This window comes from Idiotropiscis lumnitzeri, chromosome 1 (genome assembly GCF_059441095.1).
Source record: "Idiotropiscis lumnitzeri isolate Australia: NSW breed Sydney's pygmy pipehorse chromosome 1, RoL_Ilum_1.0, whole genome shotgun sequence".
Lineage (NCBI taxonomy): Eukaryota > Metazoa > Chordata > Actinopteri > Syngnathiformes > Syngnathidae > Idiotropiscis > Idiotropiscis lumnitzeri.
The window spans coordinates 42,297,113-42,311,503 of NC_142391.1; the positions used below are offsets into that span (position 1 = coordinate 42,297,113).

The 14,391-nt window shown below is 49.9% G+C and overlaps 1 protein-coding gene across 2 annotated transcripts in view; it reads left to right on the forward strand.

The window, feature by feature from the left end:
* The window catches only part of LOC148344688 (methyltransferase-like protein 27), an 88,808-nt gene extending 74,697 nt beyond the window's left edge, over positions 1-14,111 (forward strand). Inside the window, exons 1-6 of one of the 2 annotated variants that reach the window (XM_088301602.1) lie at positions 11,970-12,030; positions 12,302-12,440; positions 13,233-13,361; positions 13,442-13,577; positions 13,745-13,837; positions 13,909-14,111. In XM_088301602.1, coding sequence (XP_088157728.1) covers positions 12,318-12,440; positions 13,233-13,361; positions 13,442-13,577; positions 13,745-13,837; positions 13,909-14,111 — 684 coding nt within the window. In that variant the 5' untranslated portion in view covers positions 11,970-12,030; positions 12,302-12,317. Of the gene's footprint in view, positions 1-11,969; positions 12,031-12,301; positions 12,441-13,232; positions 13,362-13,441; positions 13,578-13,744; positions 13,838-13,908 lie in introns of those variants that run through there. The other variant, XM_088301601.1, reaches the window with a different exon arrangement.
* The last annotated feature ends 280 nt before the right edge of the window (positions 14,112-14,391 follow it).

The window sequence follows — 14,391 nt, forward strand, 5'->3', positions numbered from 1 at the left end:
CGTTTTGGATGTGGTAGCCTTGAAGTGGCTTGGTTGCTAGACAGGGCGCTTGGGGGTTGACCCACCTTCCACATGCATGTCTTCGGATTTTGTTGTAATGCCTTACGTTGTGTGTGCTGAGGGCTTTTCCCATGAATGAGCATAGCTCGAGCCTTGCTTCCTTCACTCATCATTCCTCATGGTTACTTTTCCCAATCTAAGAACTTGGGGTGCCATTGTGGTGAAAAGACCCTTTTCTAAATTTGTAAACAAAGGTGACGTCATTGAAATGCGCACATGTTGGTGCAAAGAGCTGGATTTGAGAATATGTACTTGCTGGAAAGGGCCGTGCAAACTACTTTAAAAAGATCACATTTTCAAATGTAATGGAACTTTCTGATCCAAATGGCTAGTGATGGGTCCAGCGACACTGAGGCGTCGATGCGCGCGCCGAGCTTCCAGGGCAAACCCCGTGTCGGTGCGCGTACCACTTTAAGAAAGTCACGTGACCACTACCAGAATCTGTCAACAGGATGGACGCTGAAAACAAGCATCGAGTTATTGGCGCGTTACCTTGCGTTCAATATCCGCAAGATGGAAGACGTCACTGTTGATGCGCACTCAGAGGTGCAGCGCTATATGTCAGCAGGACACGTTGCACGTACGGAAGACCCGCTCTTATACTGGAAGTCCATGGAGGCAACGTTCCCTCACCTATTTATATTAGCCACACAGGAGTTGTGCACACCGGCCTCTTCAGTGCCTTGTGAGAGGATCTTCTCAAAGGCGGGGGAAATTGCCTCAAAAAAAAGAAATAGACTGAATAACAAAACGCTGGAGAAACTAATTTTTTTGAATAAAAATCTTTAATTACAATGAGTCGATTGTCATTCACAACATTTTTACTTGGGCATTCAGACAGATGTTCTCTTAATTTATCAACTGCGTCTCGAATATCAAAGATTTTTTTTATGAAATTGCGTGTATGTAAAAATAATGTGAAAGCAAATGCCTAATCAGAATCAGAAATCCCTTTGTCATTGTACTCAAGTGTGCAACGAGATTAGAGAGCTCCCCTCTCCAGTGCAATACAACAATAATTCAGTTAAATATATAAATTAGATAAATAAGAGAATAATTAGTGCGGTGGAAAGTAATACGAAATAGGATATATAAAAACACATCACGTCGCTAATCAATGGAATTGGATAAAATTAGTTTGACAGATCAGTGTCAGATGAGCCTGTCAAATGTTTCCTGCAAGTCCACCAGGTGTCAGTATTCAGCAACGCAGTGTCAATACATTGTGTCACGGTGTCGAAACGATACAGGATGCCTCATCTACCCATCACTACAAATGGCATTACAGAGTGGGTGGAAGATGATTCGAAGTGGCCCAAAGTATTTCGTGGAGAGACCCAGTGTTTACACGGGAGAGAAACTATGAGCCGATAAGTCTTTGGATGCATAGAAATGTGATGAGTGGCCTTGTACAGACCAAAAAACATCACAATTTTGATTCAGAGTTGTATGATTTGAGAGCAAAAGTTTTGCTCTTGTCTGCCTGTCGTTTGTTTGTCTACCGCATTCCCACACCATCGCTGGAAACAGACAACTGGCTGACTTATCCCGGTAGACGTCTCAAAATCAAAATGTTTTCAACAAGTCTGAGTGCATTTTTTTTAGAGGAGCGCAAAACAGACCTGCACGACATGATCACATGAAAATGGCCTCACAAAAAAGAAATTAGGAAAACCAGTCAATTGTCACATGCTTACATATAAGCCAAACATCACCAATTCCTAAACACCTACTAACCACTACAAGACATAGAGGCTAAGTTAAACCAAATGGCCACAAAACATACCAGAAATGAAATGAGCATCGCAAAAAAATGTCCTTGGTCCAATCTGTACAGGGTCCTCTCATGTGTTTGAAATGGACGGTTTCCTTTTGGAATTACGAAGTGTTTTAACCCTTTTCCACTTGGATTTGCACACCCATACACACAACAGCTCGGCATGTTGATATTTTTCTTATCTTGTCAAAAAGTACAGTAACACCACACACACGCACACAAAAATGATCTGCTCAGCCAAACAACACGTCTTCTTTTACAGCAATGATGCACGCGCAGTCTTTGATGACGTCGAACGGAAAAGGCTTTCCCATTCGGTCGCTGTTTTTCATGTTTCTTGGATGAGTTGTGCCTGTGAAGTCAATTTATTTCGTTGCACTTTACTTCTGCGCATGCGCAATGACAAAATAGATCCATTCAATTCATGTCTGTTTAGTTAAGAAATAATAATAAGTCGTAGTTACACATAAATGTACACTCCATATGTCGCGGTTCGGTGAACCGAGTGTGGGGAAAGGAGGACCCAAGAGCGACTGGAGTGGTAGGAACAGGGTTTATTGAAGGAGGAGGCGGCGAGGCGGGCCGAGCCAAGAGCGCGGCTGCGGGAGCGAGGATCGGCGGGCAGGCGTCGAAGCGACGAGCACCGGGAGTCGCTGGCGGGCTGGCGGAGGAGCGGCGGGTGCGGCACGGAAGAGGCAGATGAGCGGCGTGTCGGGGGGAGCGCTGGCGAGACGAACGCCGGTCAGGAACTCGGGAACGGGTGCGGGAAGCTCGGGTCCGGACGGGCTCGGGTCGGCTGGAGGGGGAACAAGAAGGCACGGAGGTCAGACAAGCACGGGGGGCTACAGGATCAGGCGAACAGACAGCGTGTCGGGACATGGGCCAGTACCACGTAAGGTGACGGGATAATCCGGCGTCTGGCTCCTGGCGCGGCTGGATCTTATGCTGGCGGTGATTGCCGCTGACGAGCAGCAGGTGCGCAGGAGCCGACGCCCACTTTCTCCGGAGGTGTGCCTGGCTGGGAACGTCGCGAACCTGCAAGCAATCACACACGCCAGGCCCCCCTCCCAAACCCGAACCGCCACAGTACCCCCCCCCTCAACGGACGCCTCCTGGCGTCCTACCCGGCTTGTCCGGGTGTAGGGCGTAGAATTCCCTGATGGGGGAGTCGTTCAGGAAGAGCTTGCGAGGGATCCACGAGCGCTCCTCCGGGCCGTAACCTTCCCAATCCACCAGGTATTGGAAACCCCTACCTCGGCGCCGCACGTCCAACACTTTGGATACGGTAAATGCCGGGTGGTCGTCGATCATCCGGGGGGGTGGAGGGGAGACGGTCGGAGGGCTCAGAGGGCTGGAGGAAACAGGCTTGAGAAGGGAGACGTGAAAGGTAGGATGAATTTTAAGGGAGTCGGGGAGCTTGAGCCGGACGGAGCACGGGTTAATTATTTTCATGATTGGGAAGGGACCGATGAACCGGGGAGCCAGCTTACGCGAATCCGTCTGCAGTGGGAGGTCGCATGACGAGAGCCACACCATCTGGCCGGGTTTGTAGTCCGGAGCCGGGGACCGGTGGCAGTCGGCCAAGCGCTTGTTCTTCTGTGCCGTGCGAGTGAGGGAGGCCTTCACCTCGGCCCAGACTCCTCGGATCCGGCGGAGGTGCTCCTCGACGGAGGGGACGGCCACGGCGTGCTCCTGGTCACTGAATAGAGGGGGTTGATAACCAAAACAGGCCATGAAAGGTGACATACCTGTAGCGGCGGAGGAGAGGGAGTTGTGGGCGTATTCGATCCAGGGCAGAGCCTCGCTCCACGAGACCGGGTTGCGGGCCACCACGCACCGAAGCGCTGCTTCAAGGTCTTGATTGGCCCGCTCGGTCTGCCCGTTGGTCTGCGGGTGGTAGCCGGAGGAGAGGCTGGCTGTGGCCCCAACCGCCTTGCAGAACTCTCTCCAGACCTGCGAGGAGAACTGGGGGCCTCGGTCGGAAACGATGTCCACCGGAATTCCATGGGGTCGGAAGATGTGCTGTGTGAGGAGTTTGGCCGTCTCCAAGGCGGTGGGCAACTTGGGAAGGGGGACGTAGTGCACGCACTTGGAGAAATGGTCGATGATGGTTAAGATGACGGTGTGCCCATTGGAGGGAGGAAGACCGGTGACGAAATCCAGGGCGATGTGGGACCAGGGGCGGCTCGGGATGGGCAGGGGATGGAGGAGGCCGGCCGGGACCGAGTGGGAGGCCTTACCGCGTGCACAGACGGAGCAGGCCAACACGAACTCGCGGGTGTCCTTTGCCATGCAGGGCCACCAGAAGCGCTGTTGTAGGAAGCGGAGGGTGCGCGCCACGCCCGGATGGCAAGTAAGCGAGGATGAGTGCCCCCATTGGAGAACCCGAGACCGCGCGGCATCGGGTACGAACAGGCGGTCGGAGGGGTCTGGCCGGGGGTCCGGTTGTTCCTGCTGAGCCTCTCTGACGATCCGCTCGACTTCCCAGGTGGCCGCTCCCAGGAGGCAGGAGGAGGGTAGGATGGGTTCGGGCGTCTCCGGGCTGGCGGGAGAGGAGAACAGGCGGGAGAGGGCATCAGCCTTACCGTTGTTGGAGCCGGGTCGGAAGGAGAGGGTGAAGTTAAAAGCGACTCAGGAAGAGGTTCCAGCGAGCCTGGCGAGGGTTCAACCTCTTGGCGGACTGCAGGTAGGCCAGGTTCTTGTGGTCGGTCCACACCAGGAAGGGGGTCGTGGTACCCTCGAGCCAATGTTGCCACTATTGGAGGGCCCACACCACCGCCAGCAGTTCCCGATTTCCGACATCGTAGTTCCTTTCCGCTGGAGACAGGCGCCTGGAAAAGAAGGCACAGGGGTGAATCCTCTGGGTTACGGGGTCCCGCTGGGAGAGAACGGCTCCCGCCCCGGTGTCGGAGGCGTCCACCTCGACGATAAATTGTTGCGAGGGGTCGGGGTGCTTGAGCACCGGGGCACTGGTAAAGGCCTCTTTGAGATGGGCAAAGGCTTGGGATGCCGCCGGGGTCCATTGGAACGGGGTGGCTGTGGAGGTAAGCGCGGTGAGCGGGCTGGCTACCTTGCTGTAGTCCCGGATGAAGCGGCGGTAGAAGTTGGCGAACCCTAAGAAGCGCTGAAGCTCCTTGCGGGTCACGGGCGTGGGCCACTCCACCACAGCCTGGATCTTGGCGGGGTCTGGCTGGAGTTGCCCCCGGGCGATGATGTAGCCCAGGAAGGGCACCGAAGGGACGTGGAACTCGCACTTCTCGGGCTTGACGAAAAGGCGGTTCTCCAGGAGACGCTGGAGAACCAACCGGACGTGTCGGCGGTGATCTGGGAGAGAGCGGGAAAAGATGAGAATGTCATCTAGGTAAATGAATACAAAGCGGTTCAGCATGTCGCGGAAAATGTCCGTCATCAGGGCTTGGAAGACTGCTGGGGCGTTGGTGAGGCCGAAGGGCATCACAAGGTACTCGAAGTGCCCCAGGGGAGTGTTGAACGCCGTCTTCCACTCGTCGCCCTCTCGGATGCGGACCAGGTGGTAGGCGTTTCTGAGGTCCAACTTGGAAAAAACCTGGGCCTCGCATAGGGGCTCGAAGGAGGGATCTATGAGGGGAAGCGAAGACTTGTTCTTGATGGTGATTTGGTTCAGGGGCTTGAAGTCAATGCAAGGACGGAGCGAGGAATCCTTCTTCTTGACGAAAAAGAACCCAGCTCCCAAGGGAGATGAGGAGGGGCGAATGAGCCCGGCGGCCAGGGACTCGCGGATGTAGCTCTCCATCGCCTCCTTCTCCGGCCTGGAGATGTTGTACAGGCGGCTGTTTGGTAGAGGAGCCCCCGGGAGGAGGTCGATGGCGCAGTCGTAGGGCCGATGGGGAGGGAGAGTGCGGGCGAGGTCCTTGCTGAAGACCTGGGCGAGGTCGTGGTACTCGGGAGGCACGGCGGAAATGTCGGGCCGGGGAGGAGCGGGAGAAGGAGATGAAGGAGCCGGATCCGCGGAGCGCAGGCAGTGAGAGTGGCAAAACTCGCTCCATCCGGTGAGGGAACACCTCCTCCAGTCAATGGCGGGGTTGTGGGTCTGGAGCCACGGGAAACCCAGGACCAGGGGAACCTGGGGGGAGTGGATGAGGAATAGTCGGATGGATTCCCGGTGGTTGCCCGAAACGATGAGGGTCAGGGGGGTGGTCTGCTGGGAGACCTGGGCGATCAGGTGTCCATCCAGCGCCACCACCCGCCGGGGGGAGGCGATGGGTTCCATGGAGACCCCAAGTCGGCGTGCCAGGGTTAGGTCCAGGAAGCTCCCGTTGGCCCCCGAGTCGATCAGCGCGGTGACCGGGAGAGGATCGTGTTGCCCCAGCAGACGTGCGGGGACCGACATCCGAGGGGAAGAGCCAGTGGCGGACACCGGAAGGCATAGTTGCTGAGAAAGACATTGCTGACGCTCCTGGGCGTCCAGAGCAGTCCTTCCCAATTGCATGGGTTCATCCGGGCCGGCGGAGGGCTGGGCCGGAACCGGAGGGCTGCCCTCGGCGAGGGAGGTCGCTGAGCGAGCGGCTGGCCTGGGCGGTCGCCGGGACCGGTCGGCCTGCCGGTCCCGTAACCGGTGGTCGACCTTGATAGCCAAGACGATCAGCTCTTCGAGGGTCGAGGTTTCGTCGCGCACGGCCAGCTCGTCTTTGAGGGCGTCGGTCAGCCCGTTGAGGAAGACCGCGCGGAGAGCCGGCTCGTTCCATCGGCTCTCGTGAGCCAGGATGCGAAACTCGACCGAAAAGTCAGCTGCCGAGCGGGAGCCTTGTCGGAGAGCGAGCAGTCTCCGGGACGCTTCGCGTCCTTGGACGGGGTGATCAAACACGCGCCGCAGCTCTCGGCAAAACGCCGAGTAGGAAGACATCGCCGGTGACGAAGCCTCCCACAACGCCGTAGCCCATTTGGCGGCGCGGCCGCGGAGCAGGTTAATCATGTACGCTATCTTCGCCCGGTCGGAGGAGTAGCTGTGGGGTTGCAGGTCGAAGACCAGTGACGTGCTGAGGAGGAATTGGCTGCAAGAGCCTAAATCCCCGGAGTAGGGCTCGGGCGTGGGAACGTGGGGCTCCCGGCTGCCCGAGAAGGACGTCGCGGGAGCAGGAGGGGCCGGGGAAGCGCCGCTAGGGAGGTCGGAGAGGGAAGCGAGCGAGCCCACCTGGTTGGAGAGGTGCGTGAGTTGGCGGTGGATTGCCTGGAAGGAGCCCGGGAACTCCTGTAGCATCCTCTTGTGGCGCTCCAGCTGGCTTCCTTGGAGGGCGAGCGCCTCCCCGAGGGAATCCGGGGTCGCTGGATCCATTGGTGTGGCCGGATTATTCTGTCGCGGTTCGGTGAACCGAGTGTGGGGAAAGGAGGACCCAAGAGCGACTGGAGTGGTAGGAACAGGGTTTATTGAAGGAGGAGGCGGCGAGGCGGGCCGGGCCAAGAGCGCGGCTGCGGTAGCGAGGATCGGCGGGCAGGCGTCGAAGCGACGAGCACCGGGAGTCGCTGGCGGGCTGGCGGAGGAGCGGCGGGTGCGGCACGGAAGAGGCAGATGAGCGGCGTGTCGGGGGGAGCGCTGGCGAGACGAACGCCGGTCAGGAACTCGGGAACGGGTGCGGGAAGCTCGGGTCCGGACGGGCTCGGGTCGGCTGGAGGGGGAACAAGAAGGCACGGAGGTCAGACAAGCACGGGGGGCTACAGGATCAGGCGAACAGACAGCGTGTCGGGACATGGGCCAGTACCACGTAAAGTGACGGGATAATCCGGCGTCTGGCTCCTGGCGCGGCTGGATCTTATGCTGGCGGTGATTGCCGCTGACGAGCAGCAGGTGCGCAGGAGCCGACGCCCACTTTCTCCGGAGGTGTGCCTGGCTGGGAACGTCGCGAACCTGCAAGCAATCACACACGCCAGGCCCCCCTCCCAAACCCGAACCGCCACACTATGCTCTCCTTTCACAATCTAAATCAGGGGTGGGCAAACTTCTTCATTGGCGGGCCACAATGGGTTCTAAAATTTGACAGAGGGGCCGGACCAGGAGCAGATGGATGGAGTGTTTTGGTAACCTCACCTCATCGGAGAGAAAAAAATGTTTAATTTTAACAGTGTTTATTCATTTCATTTTTTTTCAAGTGCGGCGGTTAAAATGCTTTGACGGGCCGCATGTGGCCCCCGGGCCGTAGTTTGACCACGCCTGATCTAAATCATAAAATCAGATACACACATATCCCATTGATGCCAGTTTTTTTTTTTTATGCTCGGGAAGGCCAAAAGGTTATTTGCTTGGCCTAGTTAGTACTTAACCGGGAAATACCCCGGTAAGAACACCAGGTGCTCTATTTGTTTGAAGCCGCATGGCCTCATAGTAACACTAATGACAACATGGAGATAACTATTTTCATTTGTGTTAAAGTCAGGACAGATATTTACAGACAGGGAATTGAAAGGGAATCTTGCCTTCAAAAACTATCAGTCTTCTTCCACTAAAAGCTCAATTCTTCTGTTTAACAATTAGGAAACGTTCCACAAAGAGCAACTTGTGGCATTTCCCAAAGGTTGGGGGACCCACATTCCTGGCTCAAGGGACACGAATCTCAATTTTTGAAATAGGTGACACACATCTGCAAGACATGACACTTTTCCTTTGCGTGCGTGCGCAAACGTGTGTGAGTTTGTGTCTTTAAAAATTGTAGCTAGCCCCCCCTAACTCAGGTTTGAACCTTGTGCAATTGTAACTGTATCCCATAGACATGGTCTGGAATTCAAAAGTTATAGCAGCGATTTTTGAATTAAGAATCTTTGAAGAGGAAAAGATATTAGAACCAGATAGTTTACATACCTATAGACTTTAAAATCATGTCCTGACTGCATGTGATATAGTGGCAAGTATGCTAACTCCTGTGCACGCACATACACATAGTGAGGTTGTGTTTTTCCAGAAAATCCGGAAAATTTCAGGATTATTACAATGCAGACACAGAAAAACAATATCCCCCCCGCAAAAAAATAATGAATCTGGCTCCAAGGACGCTGGTGGCTAAAACACCAGGGAAATAATTAGAACAAAAAAAAAAACGCTTGCAAAAGGCAAGGGGCAAAACGGAACGAAAATCGCTTGCCTCGGAAAGACAAGGAATACCAATTCACGAGATGAGTGAGATAGTTAATTCTAAACAATGAAGTAACTTACGGAAGAACAAAAGTCATAAATCAAGGGAAGAAAAACGAGATGTCTAGCAATTCGCAACTTTGACGCATGGGCATGAGCAAGAGGAATTATCTGACGCCGAGTAGTCGCATAGTGTCATTAAGTAGTCCATTAATCATGTGTGACGAGTTACAGGTGCGTGGCTGGAGGGTGAGTCTCTCCAACCAGTGACGCGGAACGAAGCGCAGGAGGGAAACGCCCCCACTCCTATGGGGTTCCATTTGTGCCAAAATTATGTTGTTGTGCCTTTTTGTTTTTAACTTTGAAATGCTTTATTGAACATTTTTAATAGACAGTACAACAGTATCACAAATTCAGTTCAAATATTAAACTAATATATACATTTTTCATGCTTAAATAGAATTCACAACAAAGAAGGATAATGAATGTAGAAATACATGTATATTATAAAATAAAATAAAAATACACAGTAAAACAGGAACAATGTCTCTGGATATATGCATTTCAGGCTTTTAAAGGAAAAGGGCATTCAAAAATGTCAATATCTTGTTGCTTTTTTTGTTCTTAATTAATTTAATCGAGTTAAATATGGATTTCAACTCTATCAGGAAAGGCACAAAGCTGGGAGAGGATTTTGAGAATTTCTGTTTGTGTATAAAAAAATTTGCATAAAGAATAATGAAATTAATTAAATGTGCAAAATTGTTATCATTTGGGTTACTATAATAGCAAACAATATCCTTCAGATTAAGAACACAGGGGGTTTCAGATGGTTTAAAGAAATGAAGCATTAAATCAGCCCAAAATTGCTTCGTGATCACACAGTCAAAGAATTAATGAGATATTGTTTCAGTTTCATTCCCACAGAAAGAGCAAATATTGCTAATATCAATATATTTGGAGATTAAGGAATTAACCGGATATATATTATGTAAGATATTAAAATGTATCACCTTGGCTTTATTAGTAATACAGTATTTATAAGGTAAAAGCCATGCTTTTTTCCAATTTACGTCCACAATCTGAGAATTCCAAAAAGATTTCCCTCTAGGCACAATTTTGTTATTTTTTAATAGAATTCGTCGTATATGCTGATTATTACATTTTATGGCTACTAATTCAATTCCGTCTAGTGTTAGAATAGAATCTGTAGGAGCAGCTTTACTATATTTTAAGTGGTTTGCCATAAATTGAATCAGACCCTTGGGAATAGCACGTATTACTAAATTAAAGATTTTGAAAGGAATTGGGAAGTTGTGTACAGACATGAATTGCTTGCATCTCTGTATATGTCGTCATGACGTGTCATTTGACTCTAACATCGATGCAACACTTAGTCAAAAGCCACATTTGACTTTTTTAGCACTTCTACTATCCTGGGAAACAGAAATAGGGGAGAGCATCACAGCTGGTAGAGTTTGTTGTGCTCCCCAAGATGAAGTATTGGGAGTTGACAAATTATGGTCAGATATTTGTGCCACTAGAAACTGAATATTTGAATTGAAAACTGAACATTTGGATTAAAGACTGAATATTTGAATTTTAAACTGAATTATTGAATTGAAAACTGAATTATTGAATTACATGAATTGTAAATGGAAAATTCTGATTAAAATTAAACAATAAATATACAATTGTTGTTATTCAATAATTCAGTTTGTAATTCAATAATTCAGTTTTCAATTCAAATATTCAGTTTTTAATTCAAATATAAAATTTTCAATTCAAATATTCAGTTTCTAGTGGCACAAATATCTGCCCATAAAAAATCGACTGGAGTCAAAGAGGACACCTTTGTTGCAGTCTCTGCCGCAGCAGAAACCGTAGAGAAGACCATTGCAGTTGTATTTTGTTGGAGGGGCAGCCAATGCTGAGGAAACCAAGGCTGTATTTTGAGGAAATGTTGAGGAAGGTGTTGGAGCTAGCTCGTTGACAAGTCTTGACCTGTGCCGCCAGTTTATCGCTCCTCATTACTGTTCCTTCTCACATTGGGCGATGGTAGTGAGCAGAACTACTACAGGATTGATTACGCCTGTATATTAGTTTAACAAGAAGAATAAAAGGCACAAATATCATGCGCGCACACAGACCCAGACAGAGTCCAGTGCGCGCGCACTCAAGTACGCGAGCGGCCAATGTTTACGATTCAAACGTCTGATAATAGTAATGATGGAGAAGCAAAAAAGAAGGTGCTCAGGGGCACAAAACCGTAGAGGAAAGAGAGGGGAAGATTATGCAGGCATGAAAACGCAGCTTTTCAAAGTGGTTAAAAGACAGGAGGTAAGTTGTGATGTGTCAGCATAGTAAGAGCCACACATGGCTTGCAAATAATGAAGTTAGCTAAATTCGTTTTTGGACATTATTAGTTATTGTACATATTCTTGGGTTTCTCATTAAGCCAATCACCTGCTCTAAAATGAAACGTTCAATAAAAGTTTGAAATAAACGTGTTGTACGCCGCCAAAAAATTAATTATCGGCTACATCTAAAAAAAAAAAAATTGTGTCTACATACACCCCAGAAAGTTGGTAGTTGCTCCCCTGCAAGGAGGGCGTGACTCACCTGTCAAAATTGACAGCTGGGTCATGCCTTCATCGAACATCAGCTGATAAAGACGTGTCACAAGACACCATCAAACGGCACTCTGAAGAAGGCGAAAGACTGTCGCCCAAACATGACAGGTATGACAACCTAATTGTCTGTCTGTAATAAAAGAAGCCACAACTTCAAGGAGCTTTGATAAAAGCTCATTTTTATCATTTGCTGAATTTAAAATGTAATATACAACAGGGCGGCACGGGGGTCAACTGCGCGGCCGCCTCACGGTGCAGAGGTGCAGAGCTCGATTTCCGGCTCCGGCCTTCCTGTGAGGAGAAAAAAAAAAAGAAAAAGGAAAACTTTACCCCTCCCTATCTGACAGTGGCCCCCTCAGGCCAGGTATGCCTCTCATTTCCAGTATCGGAATGTATAAGTCGGTAACAGTAGTGACTCCTTCACTCCACTTTTACGGCTGACTTAGATTTTTGCTTGCCAGGTAAAACCCAAAACTCTTACTTATATCTTATCCACTTGTCGTAATGTTGTTTGGTGAGCAGACCTTTTTGTTGTTGTTGTTTTTGTTGTTGTTCTTTTCGTGTTGTGTCTGCAGCGACGCATCACATATAGAATCGGTTTCTCCAAAGAGGGTTGCCTTGTTTCATTTTTATACACTAAAGCTGTGCTTTATGTCGACGTCATCTGTGAGGTGTAACCATGGTGCATCCATGTCGTTTATTTCATGCATCATTTGCATTGTCTATGTTTAGTTGTCAGGCTTGGACGATGTCATCCACGGAGCCACGCACGTTTGAAATGGCCAAAGACGTCATCTTGTCCGTGCACCACGACAACTCACTGGAAGACAAGATCAACTTCTACAACCGATGGGCTCAAACCTACGAGCAGGTCGTCACCGCAATCACCCGATTAATGATCACAATCACATCTGCTGCAATGATTGCATCATCTCACATTGCACGCGTGACATCGTTGCTTGCCAATCATCGATTGTCTCGTTCTCAATGATCGCTAATCACTTCAGAAAATGGAAGCTTTGATAACACCCATTTTACGTTTTTAAACAAAGGTGACATAATCTTGAAGCGCATGCATTGTTGGCACAAAAGCACAAGCCTAGGAATGAGCCTCAAGCATACCAAAAAGTACTTAAAAAAAAAAGAAACCAATGTCAGTGAGATAACCGCGAGTCCTGCTTGGGCCATCGTCAACAGATCAAAGAACCTCACAGCTAAACTTGATGTGTCTGGCGGGGTGAATTACGGAGCCAGCTCGTCTGCCAGCTTTTTTTCATAAAACATAAGCAAAAAAGCCGAGTGTATCTAGGGTATTGGCCTCCATTGTTCTTCATTGGCAGTTGTCAAACCAACCTAACAGCATATTGGCGCCACCAACTGCTCTTGTCCTTCCAATGCAAGAAAAACCATGTGAACTGATAGTGGCCAGATGTGACATTTGCTGCTGCCACTCTCATTTTTAGACAAATATTTCCTGCAAATTTTTGCTGCGCTGACCATGCATCAATTGATTTCAGCCACACGTCCACATCCAAAATACGTGGTGGCCCATTAGTCATTGCAACATTCCGCCTCCACCCCCTCTGCAGAGAAACAACATTTTTTCTCAAGAGTTACGGTCCAACAGTTCACTCATTGCCGACTTCCGGCATCCATTCAACAGGATGTTGAACTAATTGAGTACCGCGCGGCAGCTCTGGCAGCAAGCCTAGTCGCCACCCACTTCCGGGGCGAGCGCCAAGTGGCGGCAGTGTTGGACGTGGCCTGCGGCACGGGTATGGTGGCCAAGATGGTGGGTGACGTGATTTACGTAAAGAGATCCATCGAAATGATGTTTGTGAAGTCATGATTAGAAGCACGCATTTGGTGCAGATGAAGCGTGACGGATTTCAGCGCTTTGTGGGCATCGACGGCAGCGAGGGGATGCTGCAACATGCCCGACAAAGCGGCTTGTACCAAGACCTCAAGATGGCCATGCTAGGAGAGGAGCCGATTCCTGTTCCGTTAGGTAATCATCCATCCATCCATCCACGACAGTTCTGTGAACATTGGCTTACTTTTGAACGCCAGTAGGACAACTCCATGTTATAACTCTCATCCTCATGATAAAGGTGTTGACTACGGTACTAAAAAGTCCTTGAGAAGTAATTCATCCATGCTTGTCTCTTCCTGCAGGAGTATTTGATGTTGCGATAATTGCTGGCGGTCTGAGTTCATTTCACATTCCAGTGAGGGTGATCCATGACCTGTGGCGGGCCGCGAAGCAGGGTGAGGTTGCGCTTGACTCCATTGATGCTGTGGACACTTTTCAGGTCTCAAAGTGACTTGTGACCACACAGGAGGCCTCATCTGCATGACCACCCGGGCTGACAGTGCTAACATCGACTACAAGGTGGCCTTAGAGGGTGAGATGAAGCAAATGGAGGACGAGGGTCTGTGGCGCAGAGTCGACGTGACAGACGTGAGGGAGTTTCAACGAGTAGTGACCAACCATGACACGGGATACATTCCTGGATGTGTTTATGTCTTTGAAAAGCTCTAACACGCTACAGTGCACGGATCCATAAGAGAAAATGCAGTTGTCAAGTTTTAGACAATAGAACCGTGGTACTTGTCTGCATATGTGTATTTCTTTCAGAAGCATTAAATATGACACGGTACACAAATACATCATTTCTATGAATTCAAGTTGTCTGATTTTTGATTTGCCTGCTTGACTGATACTGGAATGGCACGTACACTTGTGTACTTATACAGTGAGTAAAATAATTGTCTCAACACTATGCTATACTGGAAGTTCTTCCTCTTAGAAATCCTGGCAG